Source organism: Erigeron canadensis, chromosome 1 (genome assembly GCF_010389155.1).
Source record: "Erigeron canadensis isolate Cc75 chromosome 1, C_canadensis_v1, whole genome shotgun sequence".
NCBI lineage: Eukaryota > Viridiplantae > Streptophyta > Magnoliopsida > Asterales > Asteraceae > Erigeron > Erigeron canadensis.
Genome location: NC_057761.1, coordinates 24,401,743 through 24,429,633, shown reverse-complemented (window position 1 = coordinate 24,429,633; position 27,891 = coordinate 24,401,743). Strand labels below are relative to the sequence as shown.

The 27,891-nt window shown below is 32.2% G+C and overlaps 2 protein-coding genes across 2 annotated transcripts; one reads left to right on the top strand and one right to left on the bottom strand.

The window, feature by feature from the left end:
• Nucleotides 1-9,359: 9,359 nt before the first annotated feature.
• Nucleotides 9,360-10,169, bottom strand: LOC122587770. Its single transcript, XM_043759936.1, has one exon. It carries the CDS (start codon nucleotides 10,167-10,169, stop codon nucleotides 9,360-9,362), a length of 810 nt encoding a protein of 269 aa, XP_043615871.1.
• A 10,461-nt stretch (nucleotides 10,170-20,630) lies between these two features.
• LOC122579175 (G-type lectin S-receptor-like serine/threonine-protein kinase At4g27290) lies at nucleotides 20,631-25,523 on the top strand. Its single transcript, XM_043751291.1, has 7 exons — nucleotides 20,631-21,895; nucleotides 23,619-23,770; nucleotides 23,879-24,033; nucleotides 24,118-24,328; nucleotides 24,417-24,654; nucleotides 24,743-24,893; nucleotides 24,977-25,523. The coding sequence occupies exons 1-7, from the start codon at nucleotides 20,631-20,633 to the stop codon at nucleotides 25,265-25,267; spliced, it is 2,463 nt and encodes an 820-aa protein (XP_043607226.1). The 3' UTR covers nucleotides 25,268-25,523.
• The last annotated feature ends 2,368 nt before the right edge of the window (nucleotides 25,524-27,891 follow it).

Here is a 27,891-nt window from a genome sequence, read left to right as displayed (position 1 = left end):
CAGAATCTGGACAGATTCTATTTGTTAACTTTGAAATGTTGTATCTTGGTCATGGAAGATGGTTAAGTCACGTTTTTGGTGTCTAAAATTAATTTCAGGAAGTCTACTTTCTGGTGGAAGTGGTTTCGTGTCAAAATATGAAGTTTAAGGTTGTCAAACGAATTTTATAACAAAACTGCGCAAAGCTGAGTTTTTCGAACAGATTTGAGTCGACTTCAAATAGTCATATCTTGGTCGATTTTATGAACTGGAAGATTATTTTTTTCCAGAAACATTTTTAAGATGTTAAGAGTGTACAGTAAAAATTTGGATTTTTTTTGAAACTTCGAAGGCCCTTAACTTTTATAAAACTTTTCTGTGCGCAAACAGTGAATTTATTAACTAGTCTGTAATTATTGAATTTTTAAAAATAGTTCAAGAACAAAATAAATTCTGTAAAAATTCATTTAAGTATCTAACACATAAAAGTTACTGTGGTAAAAATTTAAGGACTTGGTTAGTTCGGGTGATCTAGAATAAAAATTGATAAAGTTACCAAAAATTTCAGCGAATAAGAGCTTGTAGAACTAAATCATAAATCATTAAAACAATACTCTATATTAAGTTATGTGACTTGTAACTTAATAATAGATGACAAATCAGTTGGGAATATTTTGAAAGTAGCCATATATGTATATATCATCAAATACGGGTTACAATGGATGGTTCTTGACCATGTCCATAATTGTAACTTGTTCATATATATGTTGTGTAGATTCTAGCGACCTTGTTGGACTTTGCATAACTACTTGCTTGTTGAGATGAGTTTCGTGGCCCCTTTTTATATTATTTTTTTGAGGGAAAATGATGCTCAAAACACTTTTCATTTTTTTACTAGCTGTGCCAAAACTTGGTTGTTTTCATGGACAAATACGTGTAATTATGAAATGTGTATGTTAGCTTGTTTGTATTGATTTCTTTGATGCAATAGATGTCTTTTGATATCTATTGAAGACTATTGGAAAACTATCGACCAACTATATACTCCAGCTGGTAGTTGTTGGTATTTAAAGCATGATTGAGTTGTTGGCATGAGTGATGGGGATTGTGTTGTTGGATAACTATGATGGCATTGATCAGTACTTAGTATGCTACTACATGTTTATATTTACACTATTGTCCAAAACTTGATATATCATGCACAGCAAACTCATTTGTATTCCTTTAAACCTACGAACTCACCAACGTTATGTTGACATTTTCGAGCATTCATTTTCAGGTGATAACAATGCTTAAGAAGATTGAGCTTATGGACTTTAGGAAGACCAATAAAAAGATCCTTCATGGACTCCTAGATTGCATGTGAAACATTGAACACTATTTGCAATTGTTACTTCTTTGCTATTTGAGGCGTGTTGCCTAGACTTTCCGTTTGTGAAAATTACATTTATTTGAATTTCATTTAGTATGACTCTATTATAAAGTCCATGTGCTATAACTATATCTTTTCGTCATATCCTACGATTCCGCCTAAGGTGGGGTGTGACAGAATGGTATCAAAGCCAAGTTATAGAGAATTAGGTGGTTTGACCTAGACTATAACCTAAGTTCCCACATATAGCATGCATAATAGGGACTATGTGTGCATTATATATATGTCTAATCGTTCATGAGTTGTTTCACTTCTTTGTGACCAATATGTGTTTTCTTATGTGAACTAGGTGCTTGTATATGTTTATGTTACTCATATAATACTAATACGTTCACTATGAACCTATGATCACTAGTAAATCCTGCATTATTAGATCTAGCTTGTTTGGCAATACTTCTATGGGGGTTGTGTAGTTTTGAGAATTTCTAATATTTAGACCTATAATCACCTTAGTTGTTTAAACTTCTGGTTATAAATAGTGATGTTGGATATTGAAGGTAAACACATCACATAACACGACATTAGGAAACTAGAAATGGATCATATATAAGTCTCCATCGTCCTCTTGAGTACAACTTAGAAACCTTCTCTTCTGCTTTCTATAGTGACACATTATAAACATGTAGTGACTTAATGACCTGATGTTCTTAGCGTAGATAACACTCCACACAGGAAAGTATACATATTCGAGAATGGGAAGAATTAGGGTGACCATGCAAAGTAAATTACAATCACGGGTGCACACGTTATTGTAATTTGCAATGCATGCTAATCGTGGGGAATCCCATTGTCTAGGGTCATAGTGATATGGTTTTAGATCTGTATGGTTAAATGTATGGTAGCTCCTCTCCCATACCATTTTTTTTAATTAGTCTAGATTATAGTCTCAAGATATACCTTAAAAATAGAAACTCGTTTCAATTACAACTACAACCATTTCACTTGAAACGACTATTTCTAGGATATGCGAAAAATCCTTAATCAAAATCCTTATGATAAATGATAGATAATGCGGAAAAAAAAAGCACCACTTCAACATATATAATTAGTCATGCGCGCGCAAATATATATATTTGTGTATGTATAAATAATAATTCAAATATCACCTAATCCAAAATTTATACCTATCACATATCTCATAATTATTTTTCCTATTTAGTTATTTTATCGGTTCCTTTAATCATCTCATTTATTTATTAAATTCAAGTGTTATATCATTTTGTAACCTATTTATATTATCACCATCTTAAAATCTTATATTATCATCATTATGTGGTAATATAGATCCCAAAATAAGCCTCAAACACCACACATATATTTTCATGCTCTATTTGAGAGACCATCATGGTAGGTTATCCTTGACTCGACAAAGTAATGTAGAAAGTGAATGTAACCCTTCGTAAGCATTTTGGAAAGCTAAACCAATCTTTAAGCAAGTGTTCAACTATCACCTAAAGAAAGTGTCTAGAGTATCTTTCTAATAATTATATAATAAAACATTGTTGGGCTAGCACGAGATGAATTCATATCTCTCTCATTTTGTTGAAAATTTTAGATGATAGATTTTTAACTCTATACCTATTAATCCTTATTTGTACATTTTTTTTTTCTAAACTCATTTGTTCATCTTATTTTTATTATAATAATAAGTTTTAGTTCACTATCTTATACATATTGCTAAATAATTATTTTCATATACGAAAATTTATACTCATTTATAGTAATCATAACAATCTTATTTAGCAAGCTAGTGTAGCTAGCAAGACATATACAACAAATATAAGGCACATAATCAGAAACAACTTAAAGGCCAAGAACATCATCAAGTAAACTCAATGAAGTCCAATAATTCCACGCATGAATGTATAATCCCACATTAACCCAAAACATACCAAAGAAACATATAGTCGATATAATAATATCACTTCATTTTTACTACAAAGCAAAATTATATGATGGACGTTTGAATGATGCCCCGTAAGTGGGAGAAAATTTTTATATTACCTCAATTTATTTATTCAAGTCATTCGCAATCTTATTAAGTGAATCCTCCTTCAACTACATTAAGTTTAACTAAAGAGGTTGTTATATATTAATACTATTACCAAATAATGTATTACAGTTGATTAGTCGGGTTGTCCATAACAATAAAATCCCTAGTATTGAGGTCTTGAATTAAGATACGTTGAACACTTAGGAAAATAATATTAATAATAATAATAATATGAGGGCCATTTTTAAGGGTAGGTGAAAGAAGGAAGGTGAAATAAGAGGGTGAAGTTGGTGAACAATTATGGGGTGGATGCGAAATGGGTTAAGGTGATGAAAAGATAATGATTATATTCAGCTATGGTTTTGTAGACCTTATTAATTGTTACTACCTTGCTTTATATTATTTTGATTGGTGATATTATGAGTATAGTGGGGTATTAAATTTGAAGGGAATGGTTAAGGGAGAAAAGAAAATGAGGAAAATGGTTAGAAAATGGAGCCAATGTGGGAGTAAAATGTGTAAATGGAAATGGTGAACGGTTAATAATGGTCTAAGAAAAGATTTAATTGGTCAAAGCACAAAATATATCAACCCTAACCATGTATCTCAAAAATTCAAAGACGAAAAAAAAAAAAAAAAAAAAAAAAAAAAAAAGATTAAGCTATCTCATCTATAATAAAATGAAAAAAAAAAATCCATTGGAAACCTTGTCATTTTTTTTAAAGCTATATACTTCTTCGATAATTTATTTTTGCTTAATATACATTTTAAAGTTTTGAATTAAAATACAAATTCTTTTGTAATTTGTTGAATTACAAAATGAAATCTTATAACTTCTTTGTACACATTGGATTTTACAAAAAAGTTATGCTGATCATTTCGAATATGTCAACATTGTTATTGATTCACAGTTAATCGATGCCAAAGATCTTACATCTATTGTGTCTGAAATAGACATTTAAGGTATCTAGTCCATGGTCTAGCTCGTTTATAGCAATGTCAAAATTATTGAATTAATTGTAAAGTTTTGTTCTCAAACGGTCAATTCAAAAAATATAACCCATCACATATTACTTATATCAATCAATGTGCTTCTTGGTGTATATACATAATACTACAAGTTTAAAATCTAACAAGAAACTACCATAATAATCCTCCGGATGGAAGGACAAACATAAGCTATACATGATCCTCAAAAAGAGCTATTACGAAAATCTTTAGAAGTTTGCGTCAACAATAAACTGCTACTTGAAGTGTCGCCTTAGGAAATTTTCATACGATTAGTAAAAGGGCAAGATAGCATAAGTTTCCGATTTCTTTCAAAAAAAATTAGTAAATGAGTCATTCAGTTAGCCTATTCATGAGTTACGCATTGTTTATGATACATTTCACGTGTCGAAATCCTAAGAAATGCCTTGTTAACGAAACTTTGAATTTATCATTGGAAGAGAATATAAGATTCAAATACCATAAGTTACATTTGCGTAGAGAAACAGTTATGATTAGGAATCAAAAGATGTATGAACTAAAACATTATAAAGCTTATCGTTAATCTTCAATGGAACCTTCAATGAACACCTTAAGAGCAAGGGGATCAAAAGAAATATATATATTATTGTGAAAATGTATAGTGTATGGTTATGGTAGGTATCTATTACGTCATCAGTGTGTTGGTAGTGTGGTAGGTTAACTGCAGTACACTTTATAAGAATACTAACAATACAATGGAGGTGGTACTGAACTAGACCGCGAAACAACTTGAGATGAAAAACAAACATCACAAATTATCCAATGATAGATTTCAACAGTAATTCTAACTAAATTTCGAGACGAAATTTTCTCAAGTGGGGGAGACTGTGACATCTGTCACCAAAACAGGTACTTTATTATAGCCTCTAATTTAAATTCCTAATTTCTTGACTAGTAAGTCGACGAGAAACAAAAAAGAATTTAAATCCCATTTCAACTCATTTATATTCATAACAATAATAATGATAAAACTAGATAATTTAGCATTTTAAGAAGATCAAATTAATACCAACTCAATCTTCTAATTTCTAGCATAACAATTTACGATTGGCAAGGAATCTCAATTCTAATAGAAACCTTATTCATAATAATTTATTAGGTGTAATTATAAAACAAAATCAAATACTTATCTCTACACATAAAATATATATATGCATCATAATTTATCAAAGGAAAACTCAAAACACACTTTTACTCTTTGTTGTTTCCCTGCCGTCGAAACCAAACACACACCACAAGCACATATTTAAATCATCATCAAGCCAAGCTTTACAACCTTTATCTCAAAGCATTCATCCTAAAGATTTATTGGATATTTAGTAAGTAATCTAATTTTTCATTATGTTTTAAAAGGTTTTCATCATATAAAATCTATGGTAAAATTCTTATAAATTATATTTATTTTATTTTGTCAAGGTATCTAAGGAGTGATCATCAATTTTGGGGTAAATCACTTGTCTTCTCTTTTCACACACACATATATATATAAGCATATCTTTTTATTCATTAATCTTTATTTATAAGTAACCTATTTGATGAATATATATTATGGCAAATTTATAATAATGAATGAAAGTATTTTTTTTTAGGGTTAAATCAAAAACTTGAAGTATAAATCATATTAATGTTAAAAGTTTACGTATTTATTGTAGCATAATAATTAATGTAAATAAAGAAATTCAATTATGAAGGCATGGAAATCATAATAACAGACGTAAATAGGTGTTGGAAAGATTTGAAAGTTTACATATGTATATTAGTTGTAGTAGTCTTTAAAACAGTAAGTTTGAGTTATTTCAGAATCTGGACAGATTCTATTTGTTAACTTTGAAATGTTGTATCTTGGTCATGGAAGATGGTTAAGTCACGTTTTTGGTGTCTAAAATTAATTTCAGGAAGTCTACTTTCTGGTGGAAGTGGTTTCGTGTCAAAATATGAAGTTTAAGGTTGTCAAACGAATTTTATAACAAAACTGCGCAAAGCTGAGTTTTTCGAACAGATTTGAGTCGACTTCAAATAGTCATATCTTGGTCGATTTTATGAACTGGAAAATTATTTTTCTCCAGAAACGTTTTTGAGATGTTAATATTGTACAGTAAAAAAATTGGATTTTTTTGAAGCTTTGAAGGCCCTTAACTTTTATAAAACTTTTCTGTGCGCAAACAGTGATTTTTCTGACTAGTCTGTAATCATTGAATTTTTAAAAATAGTTAACGTGCCAAATAAATTATGTAAAAATTCATGTAAGTATATAACACTCTAAGGTAACAGTAATTAAGATTTGGAATCTTGAATTGTTCGTTTCATCCTAATGAAAAATAGATAAAGTTATCAAAAATTTCAGTTAATATGAACTTGTAGAATTTAATCTTAAATCATTACAACAAATATTATATATTAAGTTATGTGACCTGTAACTTAATAATATATGACAAATCAGTTGTGAATATTTTGAAAGTAGCCATATGTGTATTTCATCAAATACGGGTTACAATGGACGGTTCTTGACCATGTCCATAATTGTAACTTGTTTATATATATATGTTGTGTAGATTCTAACGACCTTGTTGGATTTGCATAACTATTTGCTTGTTGAGGTGAGTTTCGTGGCCCCTTTTTATATTATTTCTTTGGGGGAAAATAATGCTCAAAACACTTTTCATTTCTTTACTAGCTGTGTCAAAACTTGTTTGTTTTCATGGACAAATAGGTGTAATTATGAAATGTGTATGATAGCTTGCTTGTATTGATTTCTATTGAAGACTATTGAAAAACTATCGACCAACTTTATACTCCAGCTGGTAGTTGTTGGTATTTAAAGCATGATTGAGTTGTTGGCAGGAGTGATGGGGATTGTGTTGTTGGATAACTATGATGGCATTGAACAGTATTTAGTATGCTACTACATGTTTATAATTACACTATTGTCCAAACTTGATATATCATGCACAGCAAACTCATTTGTATTTCTTTAAACCTACGAACTCACCAACGTTATGTTGACATTTTCGAGCATTCATTTTCAGGTAATAACAATGCTTAGGAAGATTGAGCTTATGGACTTTAGGAAGACCAATAAAGAGATCCTTCATGGACTCCTAGATTGTATGTGAAACATTGAACACTAATTGCAATTGTTACTTCTTTTGATATTTGAGGCGTGTTGCCTAGACGTTCCGCTTGTGGAATTTACATTTATTTGAATTTCATTTAGTCTGACTCTATTATAAAGTCCATGTGCTATTGCTATATCTTTTCGTCATATCCTACGATTCCGCCTAAGGTGGGGTGTGACATTCTTCTGCAGTTCCTAGCTATTCATGGGTCCCTTCTGAATTATTCTTCTGTTGCGTTTGTACCATGGTACAGAGCTTTCCCCTTTTATATCTAGAGTAGATGGGAGATTATTATTTGCATCCCTCCGTGAGATTTGTACTGTACGCAACCGTGTATTGTGGATACTATCATATGAAATTTCCTCAGCCCTTCTCTACCCGGGAACATATCATAGGGTGAATTTGCTTTAATTACGATTGCCAAAATTTTAGCAGTTCCACGCCATGGGAATACTCCGATAGTGGCATCTAGCCATATTTCTCCTAATGGGCGGATTCGCTCATTGGCGAATCCTACCACTTCGGTTTCCAGTGGCATGATCGTTTCTCACTGTTTATTTGGCAATTGGACAAAACTTTTCTCATAGATTATGTCGCGTCCACTTCCTGTATCCACTTCTGTGTTTTTTAGGCACACATTGCCTATATTCACTTTTATCAGCAGCAGGTCCATCAAACCTTGATCATCCAGACCACCAAAGTGGTAATGTTGGGGTCCCTTCTTGATCAAGGTGTTCGATAGTATCCTTCTTCGACGCTCATCTGGTTCTGCTTCGTCAAAGCTGGGTCTGGATCTCTTCACCGGGTGTGTAAACAACAGAATTTATCCAGATTTCTTGTTCCTCTTCCGGACAACGGTGTTGGCCTAACAAACGTTCTTGCTATTTATCTAGATGGCAGGATTTCTGACGGAGTTTTCCGGAGGTTAGTAATTGTTCTTTTATAGCTGTTGACCCTGTATACAGGGGAGAAATCCTCTGCTATGCCCTTCGTTGTTTTCGTCCTTTTTTCGTTCTTTTTTACCATAGTCTTCCACTCAGCCATGGCTTTTTCTGCAATCTCTTTCGCAATCTTCCACTCATGAAACTTCTCAACCGATGCCGAATAACTGCTTGGCTCAGCGAGACATAGATGTCGTATCAATTCTTTTGACCGGAGCCCATGTACAACCCCATATATTCTTTCTTCTTCGAATATACGCACCAGATTTCGTGTGCTTTCTCCGTATCATTTCAGAAAATCCTCTGCCTCTTCGTCTTCCTCATGCTTTATGTCATGTGCCCATAGGTGGGAGCCGAATTCTTCCCTTCGTTGGGTTTTAAAGTCTTCGGCATTGTGTATGCTTTCTTAAGGTAGATCCTCAAGCCATTTCCTGACCATTCTGTGTAGGGGGTAAAGGATAACATGGCAGGTTGTTGGGCCGCTCCACCCTTCTGTCTGGGCTACGTTATTGACTACCCGGAGGAAGGCGTCGACGTTGGAGGTGCCATCATACCAGGGTAGCTCTTGCGTGTCTAGCAGTTTTACCGGGGGTACATGCTGACGCAGGTCCTTGTACTTAAGGTCCGGCCCCTTCTGTTTGGTCTTGCCTATTTGGCTTCGACTGTGGGACTTGCCTGAAAGTATTGTGGGGTTACAATACCGTATGGGTAATACCACGATGTATGCATGTGCCCTGGGTAAGCTCCGGCTAACGGTAGCGCTCCCGTGTGCTGAGCTTGTAGTGTTCCATATGGGTAGAAGCACCCTCCGTAGTAGTATGACGGGTGCAGCGGTTGTTATGTTGTTGCTTGTCCGACATCCATTGTCGTTATTCCTGCTGGAGTTCCCTGGCAGATCGGGTACGGTGCAGTTTTCTAGCAATTATTGCATCCTCTATGGACTGTTGGAGATTTCGACACAAATCCGTGTCGTTTCCATAATCTTTGTGGAATGCGCAATATTTTTCTCGGTCCCTTTTACGGATTGTTAATCTGGGTGGGGTCGGGAACGTTTGCACTACTTGTTCCATTGCGAGGATGTCCTTTGGTGATTTTGTTAATTTCAGCATCATTATTTTTCTGCCTTCACTTGCTTTGCTTCCCCACCTCGGATTTTTGATGGGACTTTTGGTCCTGCTGTCTGTCGGATCTCTTTTCTGTTTTCCCAGGGCGTACTCCGTTGATCTGTTTATCCCTTTGACGTCGATCCAGATGTGGGATTTAATTGGTTTCTCATGGTATGTTTCTGGCATGTTTTTCGTGAGGTGTTCGACTAGCTCGACTGCTCGTAGTCCTTGGATGAGTCCTGATATCCTCTGGCTTTCCGGTAGTCCACTTATCTCCTGGGTTTCATGTGTGTATCTTATAAAATCCCTAAGCATTTCTTCACTTTGTCGTTTTATATTATGTGCTGACACATGTGTCTTCCGATGTTTCTTCTGCGTGTTAAATTGTGATCTGAACTTTGTTTTTAGGGTTTCGAAATTATTTATCGAATCTGCTGGCAGGCTATCGATCCATTCCCTTGCATCGTTCACCAAAGAGCAGGAGAAAGCATGGCAGGTGATTGGCATGTCCCATCTCTGGATCATTGCTACTCCTATACCGTCGTAGTATTCTAGGTTCTGGGAGTATTTCATGTTTGTTGGCACCGCCGCACCGGGTGGTTCTGTATATTACTAGTAAACTGGCTCCTTGCGCTCGCTAAGTGTGCCATATCTCTGGATTTACACTCGGGTAATCATAACAAGGCTGGATGGTGTAGTAAAGTTTCTTTTATACAAACTCTTCTAGAAAAACAATATCTTAACCTTGATTACATAATTCACCGAGTTCTCATCGATATCTTGCAAAAATTCAAAAAAAGAATTTTGTTTTCGTTAGATATGGTTCTTAAGAACAATAAAAGTAGCAATTGGTTCGTGGGTTTCAATGATTTGTGAGTTGTGATTTTATTTGTAGGGTTCCGTTTATATAAGAAGAATTTGTTTATCCTAAATATAATTTGATTCAAATTACTAATAACAACAATAATTATCCTAATTATAGTCCAACTACAAATTCTATTAACAACAACATTACAATTAGTTTGATTACAATTAGATAAGATATTGAGAGTTTTAATGATTATTTGGTTGGTCTACTATTTTGTAATATTTTTATATTATCAATACAATCAAAAAGTGTAAATTACTTAGTTTTAAATTGGGTAAAAGTGTAAATTGGTGATGGAAAATCAAAAAGCGTAAATTAAATATTTTTAAAGTGTAAATTGGTGATGGAAAAACTAAAAAATGTAATTTTAATATTTTTAAATTAGGTTATAGTGTAAATTAGTGATAGAAAACCAAAAAGTGTAAACTAATTATATTAAAATTGGTTTAAAGTGTAAATTGGTGATGGTAAAATTGGGTTAAAGTGTAAATTGGTGATGAAAAACTAAAAAGTGTAAATTAATTATTTTAAATTGGGGTTAAAGTGTAAATTGGTGATGGAAAAACAAAAGTGTAATTTAAATTACACATGTGTTGATTTAATTAATTTTAAGAAATTGAGAGTCGTGATTGGTCAATTGAGATTAGGTCAGTTGCCTTTTGATATAGATTAAGATTAAGATTAAGATTAAGAAGATTAAGATAATATTTAAAAAAAAAGTTACCTTATAGCATAATTGGAGTGAGGGGCCTTGGATCCGTCCATGTTTAAAGGTTTGAACGCCACCCTATATACATTATGCATCTGTATAATATTAGAAGTCAATTTTCCAGTCTGATCCGACTAGTTGGATTAGTTGAAGCTTGAACCATCCATTTGACCAGTTCAATGTGCAATCCGGTTAAAAAACATCTGTTTTATCTCTTCCTTCGAAGCTTACAGAGTTCCAGCCGATCCACCAGTCCACAACCAAAACAAAACAATGCAAAATTAATTAATTAACTTTGGGCTTTTTATTTTTCATTCCAGCCACTCCATAATAAAACAACACAAAGAAATGGGCTCATGCGTGTATTGTTGTTTCCCAGCCAAAAGCCCAAAATGAGAATCTCGAACCCATTAAAATATGATATCCCAATAATATACTTTGTTGGAAAAATATAGGGAAAAGACTCTGAGTATGTATCTAACAGTCTTCAGTTACTATTGTAAAAAAGAAACTTTCTTTTGATTCATTATATGTAAGTTTGTCTCAAAACTGAATGTACTGTGTAAAAAATCCGCCGGATACTAACGTGGCACCGTCAAACATCTGATACGTGGCCCAATGAGAGATTACCATATCAGCATTTAGCAGATTATTTACACGATTCGTTCATTTTAGTAGGTTACTTACAAACAATGAACTAAAACAAAATTTCTTTTTTATAATAATAACTGAAGACAAGTTACATATACACATTTTTTTCTTAAAAATATAATATGTCTCCTCTAGTCCTCAATTTGTTTTGTCCGGACTAAATAAATAAAATATAATACCAGGACTAAATAAATAAAATATAATACCAGTCAAAGTAAACACTTGAAGTGAATCATGTTATTGGCTAGTCAACATCAGGATTCACATCAAAATGGATCGTGTGATAAGCAAATTGGCTTGCGGTCAATAGTCAAAGTTAACACTAGAAGTTAAATGGGGTCAAGCTATTGGGAATGTGTGGATGGGGAAGATTGAGATCTTTCTAAACTTATCTTCAATTTTAGTAAAGTTAAAAATGTTGATAATAAATTAAAGAGTAAACGACATAAATCATTCATGTGGTTTATTCAAATAGTCATGTTTCGTCCCTGTTCTTAAAAAACGTCATATATCTTCCTTTACAGGATGAAAAACTTCACGTTTCGTCCTTTGACTTGTTAATTGTTAACCCACCTCCGTTAACCCCACGTGCCTCCCATATGAAGGGTATTTATGTTTTTTCGTCATTAAAGATAGATAACACAAAGGCCTTATTTATCATTTTCTTCAAATTTATGTTTCCCAGTCAATGATTACACGCCCAAACATGGAGCAAAACTACACTACATCAAATATTATATATTTGACTTTCGTTGCATCACTATCAATGTTTTTGTGGCCGGACCGGACCGGACCGGCCGGTTGGATCGGTCGGGCCGTGACCCGGACTCTATAACGGTCCGGTTGATGATGTTGGCCCGGATGTGCAAAGGGCCGGCCGGTTGAGCAAGTAACCGGCGATCTGGCCGGGAACCGGAGGTTCCGGTCCATGGATTTCTTTTGACTTGACTTTATGAAATAGAAATCATCGTTGAATTTAGAGTTGCAGGATCTAATACCATCTGGATTATCACATCGCCGGCCAGATCTTGAACTTCCGACCAAATCTTGAATTTCCCTAACAGATTTGTTGACGGTGGTACAATGATTGTGTCGTAATCTGTTCACTTCATTTTCGTTTTCATCTTGCACGAAAAAGAAGTCAACATCGCCGGCCATGAAAGAAGTTATCACATTTTCGTTCATTGAACGTAAAGCTTTTCCGATTAAACTGATATCTTTTCTTCTCCACTGAAACTTGATCTATCAACATCGCTAATTTTTCCGGTCAGATCTTGAATATTCCAAACATGTCTACTTTCTAAACATATTTGTTTGATGACGACATGATGGATTTTTGCTGGTTCATGGTCAATTATCATTGAATTTGGGTTTCATTGTGTAAGCAAACTGCAAAAGTTAAAAGAAACATGAAAAAGGGGAAAGTTCTTTGACTTCTTTCACAAAGAAAAAGGATAAGACTGTATAGTTTTGATATTTAACAGGGTATGGGCATGTGGATTGTGGGGTCTAAATACTAGACAAAATAAACATATATTTATTATGTATTTTATACTATTTCATATATATGCATATTATTATATTTATCCGGTTCTTTAATCCGATCTGACCGATCAGACCAGTAACCAGTAAGCAAACTAGTTTGCTGTCCGGTCCATGAAAACATTGATCACTATTGATGATTCCATGCTTTTCGTTTAATGTCATCCCATTGATATTCACAAACCCATGTAGATTTGGTGTTGGGGTAAAGCAAATTTGGATAAAATATGTTTAATTGATGATGATATAGATACATCAAGTGCGACCATATGATGTATAATATTGAATTTGAGTTATCTGCCGTTTTGGTCCTTATGGCAAAATTGCATAAAAATATGTTTATGTATGATGATGATGATAATATAGATAGTTAGATACATCAAGTTTGGTTCTTTTCGAAAAGATAGGTGTACACCTCATATGGGAGGCACGTGTGGGGTTAACGAAGGTGAATTGACGGTCAACAAGTCTAAGGACAAAACGTGAAATTTTTCCTTTTATAAAGGACGATCCATGACGATTTTGAATTACGAAGACAAAACGTGACTATTTGAGTAAACCACAGGGACGATTTATGTTGTTTACTCTAAATTAAAATTAAAAGACAATATTTAATTATACATTTTGAATATTGATTATTGATTTTAATTCAACGATTAAAATGTTTTTAACTCTATTAATGTTAAAAACAACTTTAAAAAATCTTGACCCTTAAAAGATGAAATGTCTTCTTTTCTTTTTTATTATGTGAGCCATCGAAATTCATCAACATAACTAATTATTAGAAATGTGGATATGAGTTACAAAGGTGGCTAGGTGCTTGGTCAAATAATCTACAAAAAGGTTTGACTTGTTCTAAAATTTCAAGACTTGAACCACTCCATTTCATTCGTATATGCACAACCCATAGCACAATATTGTTCATCAAAATGTAACTATAGTTTCAGATTGCCATAGTGAACTTTAAGTTTTAATAAGAATAACGACTTCAAATACATACAAATGAAAAATATCGAAGTGAATGTGAATAGTAAATAGAATCGAAGATAATATATATTAAGTTAGGTATTTATTAAACAAAATAACCCTTGGAAAAGATGGTTTGAGGTATGCTTTATAGAGGAGAGGTTGTTGAATTGAAACTTCTTATTTTTAAGTTAAATTTCGCTCTAAACTTTGTGTCGAGATATGACAGCAGGAGGTCTAGCATATATTGTCTTAATCGGATCCGTGCTAGAGAGCTCTCAAAGTAGAAATGCCTATTTCAGATACCCGATAGGGGAAAAACCCCCTACTCATCCGCCCGAATGCACGCCGATTAATAGAGGTAAACCCTGCGCCCTCAGACTTAAGCTTGAGTATACACAAGTCAAACCTTCATAGAGGGACTTCCTATTTCATCCCTAAGACTTGAACACAAAACCACTTAAATGAAGGATGACTTTTTAACCATTAAACTAATACTCAAATACGGTTGAATTGAAGCTTAACTCCTCTATTCTACCTTTTCTTTTCTTTTTTTCATTTTTATGAAGATTTTTGAATTAACATTTTTACCACTCTAGTTTTGTTTTTGGTCTTTTTTTGCTTTTGAATTTTATTTGGATTTTATTTGGATTTTGAAGAAGTCATACTGTCTCCTGTTTTCTTTTTATTACATTTATAAAAAAAAAACATTTTTATATGGTTTTGTTTTGACATTTGGATATTTTTTTTTTTTTCAAAAAGTATTTTAGCTTTAGTTTTAGGTTGCTTTAACAATTTAACTTTATATTCATTTTTGATTTTCTTTTTGATTTTTTTTTTGCAGTTTTTTCCCTTATAACATATTTGTTTTTTTAATTAAATTTTTCATTTTTATTTTTCTCTAACTATTCTTTTTGTAGCATTTATTTTCACATCTATCTTTTTTGAAATTCTTTTTTTTCTTAACCTTTTGGTTTTTTATTTTTGTTTTGGTTTGAATTTTTAAGGTTTGGTAACTCTCATCTCTTTGTGATTTTACGGGTAAACATATATAAACATAAACATAATAATGTTGTTTGTTGACGTTGTGATGCCCTTAAATAGATACATATTTGATTACTAGTCATGTGGCACTAGACAAACTTTTTTTTTCTTTTTAATTCCTTGTACAGTTGTACCTTTTAAATTTATTTTTTTTATTTTTTCTTTTATACCTTTTGTTATATTTTTACACAAAATAAATCTACATATTCAATACTAATATGGGAGTACACGCATTTAAGATGGTTTGTTTGTGGAATTGTATTTAAAAGAACAAAACACGCGAATACTGCAATTGTAGCTCCGCAACGCGGGGTTCCAAACTACCTATTTAATACTATAATGAAAAAATGTATAATTTGGCTAATATCTATAATGTATCTGTTAATTAGTATGCTTTTGGATATGAAAAGTTTTAAGTGTTTAAACATTTTGATATATTCAAACACTTTGAATGGTTTTCAAATATTCTTTCTCTTAATTCTCTACTTCCTGAAATAATCTATATAATGTTAATTCATTTGCACATGAATACTATGAGAGTGTTTGGGGTTGAGTTTTAAAATGAATTTTTATATTATTGTGTTTGGTAATCATAGATAATCAGTTTTTAATGTTTGGGGAAAATATATCAAAAAATAATTATTTACGTTTGAAAGGTTAGAAAACACAGATTTTCATAAGAAAGTTCACCTTACTTCAATAAAACGCAGATATTTAAAAACCACTTTCCCATCATTATTTTTACACCGATACCCTTAAAGAATTTATCTACGTACTCTTGAATATAAATTAGTATTGTAATATATGTTATATACATAGTCCGCCGCCGTGCAAAGTCTCTATGCTTTTCATTTGATTTCTCTCTTCAACGCCACATGTGTGACTTGTTTTTTGTTATGATTTCTTTATGAAACAATTGTATTCACTATATCACCTAACTATTCTAGTAAACTACCGAACATTAGTTTTTAGTAGTTTTTTTTGTTTATGTCGGTGTTTTACTTTAACATGTTTTATCGGCATCATGCTTCTTGTTCTTGTAGCTACACTAGAGGAGCTTATAGAATACTAGTACTAATACCCATACGATATACGGATTATATATGTACATATTGTAAGATTGATTTAGAATGGATCATCACTATGATAAAACTCAATTGAAGTTTATAAACAGCGATAGATTTGTTGCATCATTAATTAACATCTTGTTAACTAACAAAAAGTCTCATATTCAAGATTTATTATCGTAATGCAATACAAATCTTTAACATTATGGTTCATCTTGTAAGTTTATATAAGACCACTCTTATCCGTAATCCATAGTTTAGATTGTGGAATATTTAATTATAAAAAAATGAAAGCGGTCCTTGATCCTGCACGATCTTGCCTTCAAAACGAACAGATTGAATCATAGATTGTTACTTTATACTTGCCACATGACATCTTTTTAATGATGGGTGTTTTTCAATATTTTATTATATATAATTAACTAGATTATTTTCTCGCGTAATACGCGAGAAATATTTATAAACAAAAGTCAATCATGAGTTTTACATAATTTCATAGTTTTTAATTTAATAAGTATTTTGATTTAGTTTTACCAACGGATAGTATTCATATGTTTAAGACCATATATTTGGTGCATTATACAGACACAATCCGACTTAATTTATGGACATTGTTTACGATAAGAAAAAATATTTCGAGTGATATAAAAAAGATAAAAACGTATTAAACCAAACTGAAAAAAAATAATCCAATGATTAAAATTATATATGGTGTATGTTAGTAGCCCCATATGAAAAAAAACCTAAAATTTGATTTTATAATCATAACATAATGTTAGTATAAATATCATATTTATAAGACTATTTATCCCGTGCATTACATAGACATGATTCTAGTCTCTAGTAATACATAAACAAACAATAACTTGTTCCAAACTTTAATTACATTTGTAAACAATGTTAAAGGTTGTAAATAAAGTCTTTAAAAACTATATATATAGATAGATATATTGGTAAATAGATTTTTATAATCTCTAAATATATATTATAATCTTAATTTTAATCTTAATATATACTATAAGATAGTTGAACTAATGACTTATTAACCAATTTAATCTCTCAAATTTATTAAATCGATTCCCGCTTATGTCATCATTTAGATTAACTACAAATTAAAAATCATACGGAGTAATAATCATTATCCAAATATATTATTATATTAGTATTTACATTAACTTGTAAAAAAAGTCTCATTAACTTACACTTTTTTGTTTTCTATCAATAATTTACACTTTTTACCCCTGAATAATTAATTTATATTTATTTTTAGTCACCAAAAGATGTTTTAAAATTTACAATCATTTAATTAATTAAAAAATGTCAACATATGAAATATTATCTACAAAAGATTATTTCAAAAACTAATGACTTATAAACAAATATTAGATTATATTTTTATAGATTATAAATATTAATATTTAGCTTAATATTAATATAAACATATTTTGAACTCTGGATACATATATCAAACATAATAACAGATGATGATATACAACATCATTATTATAAACACGATATAAATCACATAACATGGGACGATCACAGAACAAAACACGATTTACAACAGAGTGTTACTTGAATACTAAATCCAACTCAATATGAACTCTTCAAGATTCATTCTATATCTCAATAAAAAAAAGTACATAACTTTTTTCTTTTTTATCTATTAGTTTTGCATGTTAATGTTTAAAGTTACAGTTGTCACTCAAATCATAAGACAGATGATTAAACATTAAACATTAACATGCAAAACTAATAGATAAAAAAGATGATTAAAAATAAACCTATGTGCGTTATAGGCCCGGATCATAATCAAATACATATACTTGAATGTCAAGTACACAAGTATGTTTATACTTTAATTCTTAATTATCTTTCATAATAATATCACATTATGAGTGTAACTGGTTTCAAAAAATATTCTATAATAGAGAAATTATTATAGCGTGTGCCTTGTGGAGTGACTACGGCAAACAATTCCATCAATATGTCTCGGCTAATAATGACAGTGACGAACTTATGATTATTATACTATAACTTGCAAAATATAACACTTAAAACCGTATATCTTTAAAATTATAAGTTTTTATGACCTAAAATGTATGAAGAGCTAATATTGAGAAATCGTAAATCTCGTGTCTAGTATTGGGCACGGGTCTAAAATCTAGTTAAGATCTAAGCAAATATTTAATAGTGTAAAGAAAAATGGCTTACATAAAAAACCCTCATTAAATTGTTTAATCATTAATTAAAAAAAAACAATAAATAAGTAACTTTGACAAGTTTACAATACCATACAATCAAGTTCGAACAATCCTATATATTATTATTATTATTATTATATATTATTTATTATTTATAGTATATTATAATTATTAAAAAGGGTATATTTTGAACATAAAGTATAAGTATAAATATTATCATTTAATAAAGATGAAATAATTAAATTTTCTAATGGTTCTAAATCAAAAATGAAATTCATCCAAGGGTTTTTATTTATTTAAAGATGAATTTAGGACCTGTTATATATATATTGGTAGATTATAAGTCTTATTAGTTTTTCTTTAATATCTTATATTTTATAACTTCTATTAAAAATATAAAAACATAGTATTCCTTATTTTTCAGTTGCGAATATTTTGACATAAATTTTATTAAAAATAGAGCTATTTAAAAAAACATATTTTTTTATAAAACTATTTAATTTGCAATTTTTTTTCTCAAACAAAATAAGAATAATTAAAGTTGTAACTTTGTTTATCTTTTTAATTATCTATGTTTAATGAATGTGAAATATTATTATTTTATTAAATTTGTATTTTTTTATTATCTTCTAAGATACTTTACATGACTATCATAATTTTTATTTATTTTAGTGTTTATAATAAAAACTTTTAATATTATAAAATAATAAATTATTTTAATATAATAAAAAATTGGTATAAGTTAAGTTGTAGATGAGAGTGAAAATTTGAGTTAGATTGAGTTGTATAAGTGGAAGAAAGAAATTAATTTTTAATTAAAGATTGAGTTGGATTGATTCACTGATGTGGATAGTCTAATATACTCGTAAATTTTTTATCCAGCAGAAGATTAATAGATGTATTAGTTATTGAATACACAGTTCAATTTTTTTACTAAGATCCAATTACACCACAACAATAATCATGCTAATAATTCACATAGTGAGTTAAAAGTTATACCTTTTGATTTTATGAACACATATAGACCGAAAGTTTCGGTCCGAAACGAATATTAAATAATATAATATCTCTATATATATCCATATGATCACAATCAATAAACACCGAAAAGCATGAACAAACTCAAATTTGGCCTTTTTATTTCCAAGAATAAAAAATGAAATTATCAAAACTCACGCCTCGACATCAAAATAAAACCAAAGATTTAATTTGTCTTCAAGAATGCTATCAAGAATTATCTAAAATCTTCTCAAGCTAGAGAAGATTTTTTTTCCCACCATTCGTTTTCAAGCGTCAAAATCAAAATTGAAAACATTGAATTCCGAAAGATGGTAAATAAATGATGCACAACTGGGGAAGAATGTTAAAAACAAAATTAGTGATGATAATTTGTAATCTTTTGTTCAACATTTTTATGTTTGGTTTACTTGGGGAGATTAGATAAATATTAATCCTGGCATATATAAATACTTCCCTCAAGCGAACACATTGTAGCCTTTTGCCATATATTTCACATTCAACTTCCAACTTTATCTCTCAAACTCCATAATTGCCATTAAAGAAAGATTTCACCTTTTCACGAAATCAATCCTACACTAAGTTTCAAGCTTAACATTATTAGTAGGTGATGAGGTAGTGATACTTAAAAAAGATAAGAATATTTGTAAGATAAGAGATGAAATGAGAATTCATTAAGAATTTAAAGAATATGATATGACAGATGCCATGACGCCTAAAAAAGTCACACATGACATTATTAGTGATTGATTACTACTTTTCCAAAAGGGTAGGGATATCTTTGAATTTCAAATGGGATAGTGACAAATGACAAAGAAAAATGGTTACCGAAACAAAGACCAAGAAGCCTTCAAAAATAGTGAAAAACATATTAAATCTATATTATAGAAACTCTTTGGAGGGATATTCCTATTACACCATCATTATATACATCTGCTACCCTTCTTAATGAATTTAATTTGTTACATGATCCTGCTATTTTCAAGTCCTGTATTTTTTACTGTGACAACTTTTGCAACACCAGACTCCATAAACACTAATCAAACAATCAAAGATGGTAACCCAATTGTTTCGGATGGAGAAATGTTTGAACTGGGCTTTTTTAGCCCCGGAAACTCCAAGAATCGGTACTTGGGGATTTGGTACAAGAAAATATCGACGGGTACTGTTGTATGGGTTGCTAACAGAGAGACACCGATTAAGGATTATTCGGGCATGTTGAAACTTACCAAACATGGGAACCTAATCATTCTTAGTGGTGGCAGTACTATGATCTGGTCATCCAATTCTTCGGTGTCTATGAGGAGTGATCGTTCTACGTTGGTTTTGCAACTTCTAGATAATGGAAATCTTGTTGTGTGGGATAAAAGTAGAACAAAAGACAGTATAGTCTGGCAAAGTTTTGATTATCCGGGTCATACAGTTTTACCGGGGATGAAAATTGGAAAGGATTTGGTAACGGGAAGAGAGAGGTATATGACAACATGGAAGAGTATAGACGATCCTGCTCCGGGTTTGTATAGACATTGGGTAGACACGAATGGATATCCACAACTTTTTATAACAAGAGGCCCAGTTTTAGTAGCGAGATTTGGACCATGGAATGGACTGAAGTTTCAAGGCGTGCCTTTTGGAAACCAGAATCCAATTTACTCGCTTGAATTTGTTGTTAACGAAAAAGAGGTATATTATAAATATGAAATTAAGAACTCGATTTTTCAGAGGATACTTGTGATGCCAGACGTCAACACTCTGCATTTGCGTTGGAACGATCAGGTTCAAGACTGGGATGTGTTTGGAAATCAAATAATAGATACTTGTAGTGGTTATGGATTTTGTGGTCCTTATGGAAGCTGCAGCATCAACACGTATCCCCCTTGTAAGTGCATGGAAGGATTTAGGCCACATATCGAAAATGAATGGAACTCAGGAAATTGGTCGAGTGGGTGTCAACGTAAAAAGGCTTTACAGTGTGGAATTGGGGATGGCTTCAGGAAACTTTCAGGGGTGAAATTTCCAGACACACGGCGTTCATGGTATAACCGGAGCATGACCCTTGCAGAATGTGAGGTGGCGTGCAGAAGAAATTGCTCTTGTACTGCTTATGCAAATTTAGATATCAGAAATGGTGGAAGTGGATGTTTGCTATGGTTTGATGATCTTATTGACATCAGAGAGTATGATGAAAAGCAAGACTTGTACATAAGAATGGCTGCCTCTGAATTAGCAGGTACACTTTTGGTCTAAAACTGCTAATGATCTTGTTTTCGCATTCTTTGAACTTAGCACATGTATCTTACAGAAGCTTAGTACTATTGTCTAAGCTTAGCCAGTTAGCCGGTATTCGGTTGAACTAGATGGTTTAGATTACATAAGTTAAAACTCCTATAAATATAAGGAATTTGTGGGTAAAAGGGTGTTTTGTTGAAAGATAAACAGTGTAAAAGATTTCGTATTTCTTGCTGATGCTGTAATAAATTAAATGTGCTGAATGTCACTTATCTTAGCTTTTAGAACGTTTAAGCAAAAGAAACCTAATAGAATCCACCTAGGGTCGAGACTTACTCGTCACATTTGTCGGGGTGAGATTATTGGGGTTATTTTCAGCATCTTAGGAAAATTTTGTATGGATACGTCATGGGACTACATCTGTCCCCAACTCCCCTTTATTGTTTATAGAACTTTGGCAAAAAAGATTTGTAAGAGTAATAAATTTGGTCTTCCAAACGCCGGATTTCGCCAGGAAAAGAAACGTAATAGAATCAACCTAGGGTCGAGACTCACTCGTGACATTTGTTGGGGTGAGATAATTGGGGGTATTATCAGAAGTCCAAATTTGTGTGGATGGGACAACATCTGTCTCCTTTGTTGATTATTGTATAAAAAAAAGATTTGTAAGACTAATAAATCTAGTCTCCTAAACACCGGACTTCGCCATAAAAGCGAGGAGAGGCGTCCCCAACACCAGACTTCATCACAACAACAACAACGAGACCCAATCCTAGAGTGGGGTATGGGGAGGTGAGTTGTAGATAGTCTTACCTCTACCCAAAGGTACAGAGATTGCTTTCATAAGGACCTCCGTCCACAATGAGGTAAACAACGGAAAGTGTTAAGAGTTTGAATACCATACCTGTCGGTTGAAAAAAAGCATAAGAAAATATACTTGTCTGCTGAGTATCACTCGGTTACCTAAAGAGTAGGGAAGAGTAGCAAACATGCGACCTAGCATACTATAGCATAGGTTCGACAATACATATACAATAGCAATCATATTGAACATATTAAACAACATACAAGTATAACAACATAATACACATAGGCTAGGCTCCTGCTCGAAACCCAACATGTGATGTGAAAACAATCATGCAAACATACATATAAAAAAGAATTAACTAAGAATTTCTAGGGCTCAATGGGCCCCAGAAAGAGAACGATTGCCAAACAAGCCATAAAACAAAGAAACTTAGGTCGCCTATCTAAACTACTCCTAATCCTCTCACATAACTCACAAAACCACAAAAACTAATCCTAGTCCTCTAAACTACTTCATATACCAACCAATATATGACGTTGGGATTCCATATATGACGTCATGTTATGAAGAGGGGCGCCGCCACGTATATGAAGTCCGTGGTTGGAGATGCCTCTCTTCACAAAGTCCGACAACTAGAGAATTGGACTTCCTAATTTTAACACATTTGTTTTGCCAAAATACTAAAAACACCAAAGGGGATAGATATAGTCCCATACATACAGATTTTTCTTAATCCTAGGCATTTGGGTTAGTTTATAAGTAGCATTAGGATAGTTTTCAGTTCAAAAAAAAGGAGAAAAAATTTACACATACCGTTTAGGTCCTCTAATTTGGATGCTTCCATCATGTTACTTTTTGAGTTGCTCCAAACTTAATCCACTTGCAGCAAAATATTACTAATTATAATGAATCATTCTGGAAGGCAATGAAGTCCCCCCTTTTAGCTTCAAGAACAAAAGAGTACTTGCAGTGGTGCTACCAACTTCTTCAGCAGTTCTAATTCTGTGTATAGTGGCATATTCTTGTATAAAGAAGAAGGAGAAGGAAAGGTCTTACATGAAAGGAAGAGGTAACAAAAATATAGTTGTAATGCTTTTAGATACGAAATGTAACAAGTAGTCGACTAAAATTCTGTCAGATTCATTTAATCAAGAAAAACGTACACATTATTTTGTAGGAAACTGGAACTCCCATCATAAAAAGAATAGTGACGTTCATATGGAAGATCTTGACGATCTTCCCTTTTATAGTTTGTATAAGCTAGCTAAGGCTACTGATAACTTTAGTATTGACAATAAGATCGGTGAAGGTGGATTTGGTCCCGTTTACAAGGTACGCAAATATAAAAAATAAGTATCAGTATGATGATCACTAGAATAATATTTGCTGAACAGAACTGGAACATTCAAATTCTAGGGTGTGCTGGAAGACGGACAAGAAGTAGCAGTGAAGAGGCACTCAGAAACATCCCAACAAGGGCTTGATGAATTCAAAAATGAACTTAAATTTATTGCCAAATTTCAGCATCGAAATCTTGTGAAGCTGCTTGGATACTGTATTCATGAGAGTGAAATGATCTTGATTTATGAATACATGACTAACAAAAGCTTGGACTCATTTCTATTTGGTTAGATTTTCTGTGTATAATTGAACATACCTTACTTTCACACTTTATGTAGTAATCCACGTTTGACTAAGTAGTTCACTATAATTAGATGAAACCAGAAGTTCAATGCTTGATTGGCCTCAGCGTTTTCGCATCATCCATGGGATGGCTCGTGGTATCCTCTACCTACATCAAGATTCCAGACTTCAAATCATCCACAGAGATCTCAAGGCAAGTAATATCCTGTTGGATGCTGAAATGAACCCAAAAATATCTGACTTTGGTCTTGCTAGAAAGTTTGTAGGGTCCGACACCGCCGCTATGACAAAGAAAGTGGTAGGAACATAGTAAGAATCCAAAAACCATATTATATCAGATTAATTTCTATTTATTCTCCTACAAGATGTCCATATTCCCTAACTTTGTTGTATGTAGTGGTTACATTTCTCCAGAGTATGCAGTACATGGACGATTTTCTGTAAAGTCTGATGTATTTAGCTTTGGTGTTCTAGTGTTGGAAATAGTGAGTGGTAAGAAAAACAGAGGATTCTTTCATGAAGATCACAGTGACAACCTTCTTGGACATGTAAGTTAGCGTGAAAATTCATATCCAACCATTATGAAAAGTTTTAGGTAGTTGGATGTACTTACACGTTGTCTCTGATTCAGGCATGGAGACTCTTCCAAGAAGGCAGGCCCGTTGAGCTAATGAGTGCATCTTTACACGACTCGTGCATTGTCTCAGAGGTGTTTCGGTCAATACATGTAGCGCTGTTATGTGTGCAGAATTATGCAAAAGATAGGCCAACTATGTTGTCAGTGGTTTTGATGCTAGTGAGCGATGGTGTGTTGCCTCAACCTAAACCCCCTGCTTTTTATACTGGAGAGAGCAGAAGCCAGGTTGAGAAGACCGTTTCATCAGCTAATGAAAACATGATAACGCTAGTTTATGCTCGTTAGGAAACAAAGCAAAAGATAGGCAAAGGTTAACACCAAGAGTTCTCATGCTTCTTCTTAGAAGGTGTGGCCTCAACCTATAGTGCATATTATGCTTTTGCGCCAGGATAGCCGTGTAAAACGCGTATGCCGCTGTTTAATGGTTGAAAGTATACGATACACTTTCATACATTAATTTCTTTCTGTTACAAAAAACAGAGAATAGAATCCTAATACCGCTTTAGGTATGATTATATGATCATGTTAGTATCAATTAATATCTCACAGGTAAGTTTACGTAACTGTATATTTGGTCTCATGACATCGCCATTGCAACTTGGTCTATAAGGCCTTGCCCAGCCCAACCCTGACTTCTTCTTCACATCTTTCTCATGGGTTGATGCAATCATGCTCTCTCTCTATATATACACATAATCAAACCATTTATCTATTTGATTGAGCACCTTAGTTACTATACCATGCACGATTTGCTATGATAATATTGTTGGGTTTTTATTAACTAAAAGATTTATTATTTTGAAACAAAATTACTTAATAAATAATTAAATGACCGGTTTAATTATAAAATGTAAATAATTAAATTAAAACAATTTAATTCTCATAGCCAAGATCATGCATGAAATATAGTAAATTATTCAAATAACCCGAAAGAAGAAAGATAAATACCTCTTAAATAGAAGGTGGAAGGTTGATTTCTATCACTATCCAGAGCCCAAAATGGAACCTCTTTAGTCTGGTAAACACGGACCACCGACACTAGCCAAGTGCTAACTACAACATCAAGATATAACAAAAAAAAAGGTTCGAAAAATCACTAGTGGTTTGCTCTCCACACCCTTTAAGGGCTTATATATAGTCATTTAATTAATGACTGGAATTTATTTTAAAAAGAAATCTAGTGTCTTGATCTATTCTCGTATGCGAACCTACAGGTTCATACATAAATGACCGAATATTGAAATATTCTCACTATTTCAACTTCACCGTTCATACATAAAACCGTCCTTTTTTGCACTCCAATTATATAGCAAAATGTGTGACCAATGATCAAAGAGAAATAAGTTGATAACTAGAAGTGCGTGACCAAGAAATATATTGCTTTCATTTATTTTGTTGTATAAATCAATTATATCGTAAATATTATTTTCAAACAGATACAAGAAGTGTATTGATTGTAAGTGATAAATATATTAGTGAATGGAGAAAAATTAGAATAGGTTTCTATACTTTGTTTTCACATTAAGCTTTTTAATTTTTATTTTTTTTACGTTAACAAATAATTTAGCATTAAATTCAATCTCGTGTCTTGCTTTCATTTATATTGTTTTGATGTCGTTAAGTCTTCCTAATTTTCATAAACGAAACGGGACTAACGGACTCTTCACTTACCACATTGTTTACCAACTACAAAAGTCCAGGACCACTTTGGCCATACAAGTTACAACCACAATATTACTCTTTTCCAATTCTTTACTTCAATATTTTGAACATCTTATATTGCAATTCAACAAATTGCCAAATGAATGGCTTCTTACCTTCATTCCTCGCATATAAAACGTATAAATGAAAGGCAAATTGACCATTACATTGATATTTGCATGAGCTGAAGTGTATATTCAAAATCAAAGTTTAAAGATCTATTATGAGTAGGGCTGCCAACAAGCCGAACTTTTACCGAGCAACTCGAGCTCGACTCGATCGAGTCGAACTATTATCGAGTTTGAACTCGAGCTCGAGCCCTAAATTAAGGCTCGAAATAATTATCGACTCGAGCTTGAGTTTTACATAGCTCGGCTCGAATACTTAGCGAGCTTTTCGAGCTTTCCATATATTACGTATATATTTATATATATAATTCTTAAATAGTAAATTTCTAATTCTACAAGGGCTATTTGTATAAATTTTGTTATAAGTAATATATATTTTCGAGCCGAACTAGAATCTTGTTTATAGACACAAGCCAAAATCGATCCTTTTTTAAGCTTTTCGAGCCGAGCTCCAGCCGTATTGTAGGTACAACGAGTCGAGCTCGAGCCTACACACTGAAAACTCGTCGAGCTCTAGCCGAGCAAATATTTTTCGAGTCGAGCTCAAGTCATGCTAAGCTCGAGCTCGGCTCGACTCGATAACACCCCTACCGTAGAGCCTGAAACATCTTAATCTTAATATATACTATAAGACAGTTGAACTAATGACTTATTAACCAATTAAATCGCTCAATTTTATCAATATGACTCTCGCTTATGTCATCATTTAGATAAACTATAAATTAAAAAACCTAATAATAATTATCCAAATATATTATTATGTTAATATTTATATTAACTTGTAGAAAAAGTCTCATTAATTACACTTTTTTGTTTTCCATCAACAATTCACACTTTTTAGCCATCGATACTTAATTTATATTTATTTTTAACCATCAACTTGAGATGATTTTTTAAAAATTTTCTAAAAAAAGTGACAAAAGTATTTATATTTAATTTTTTTTAAGTTACAATTATCACACAAATCAAGAGTCCTAAATGTTATCAAAGAAAATGAAAACAATCATAATTGTTATCTAATTACCATAAGACATGTGATTGAAAATGAGCCGCATCATGACAACATACATATACTTGAAT

Bases quoted from the DNA above. Each gene is read 5' to 3' on its own strand.
- LOC122587770 (XM_043759936.1), bottom strand. From the start codon at position 10,169: ATGAAATACTCCCAGAACCTAGAATACTACGACGGTATAGGAGTAGCA.
- LOC122579175 (XM_043751291.1), top strand. From the start codon at position 20,631: ATGATCCTGCTATTTTCAAGTCCTGTATTTTTTACTGTGACAACTTTT. The intron at 24,655-24,742 runs GTAAGAATCCAA...TGTTGTATGTAG, and splicing joins AAGAAAGTGGTAGGAACATA to TGGTTACATTTCTCCAGAGT. The intron at 24,894-24,976 runs GTAAGTTAGCGT...TCTCTGATTCAG, and splicing joins GTGACAACCTTCTTGGACAT to GCATGGAGACTCTTCCAAGA.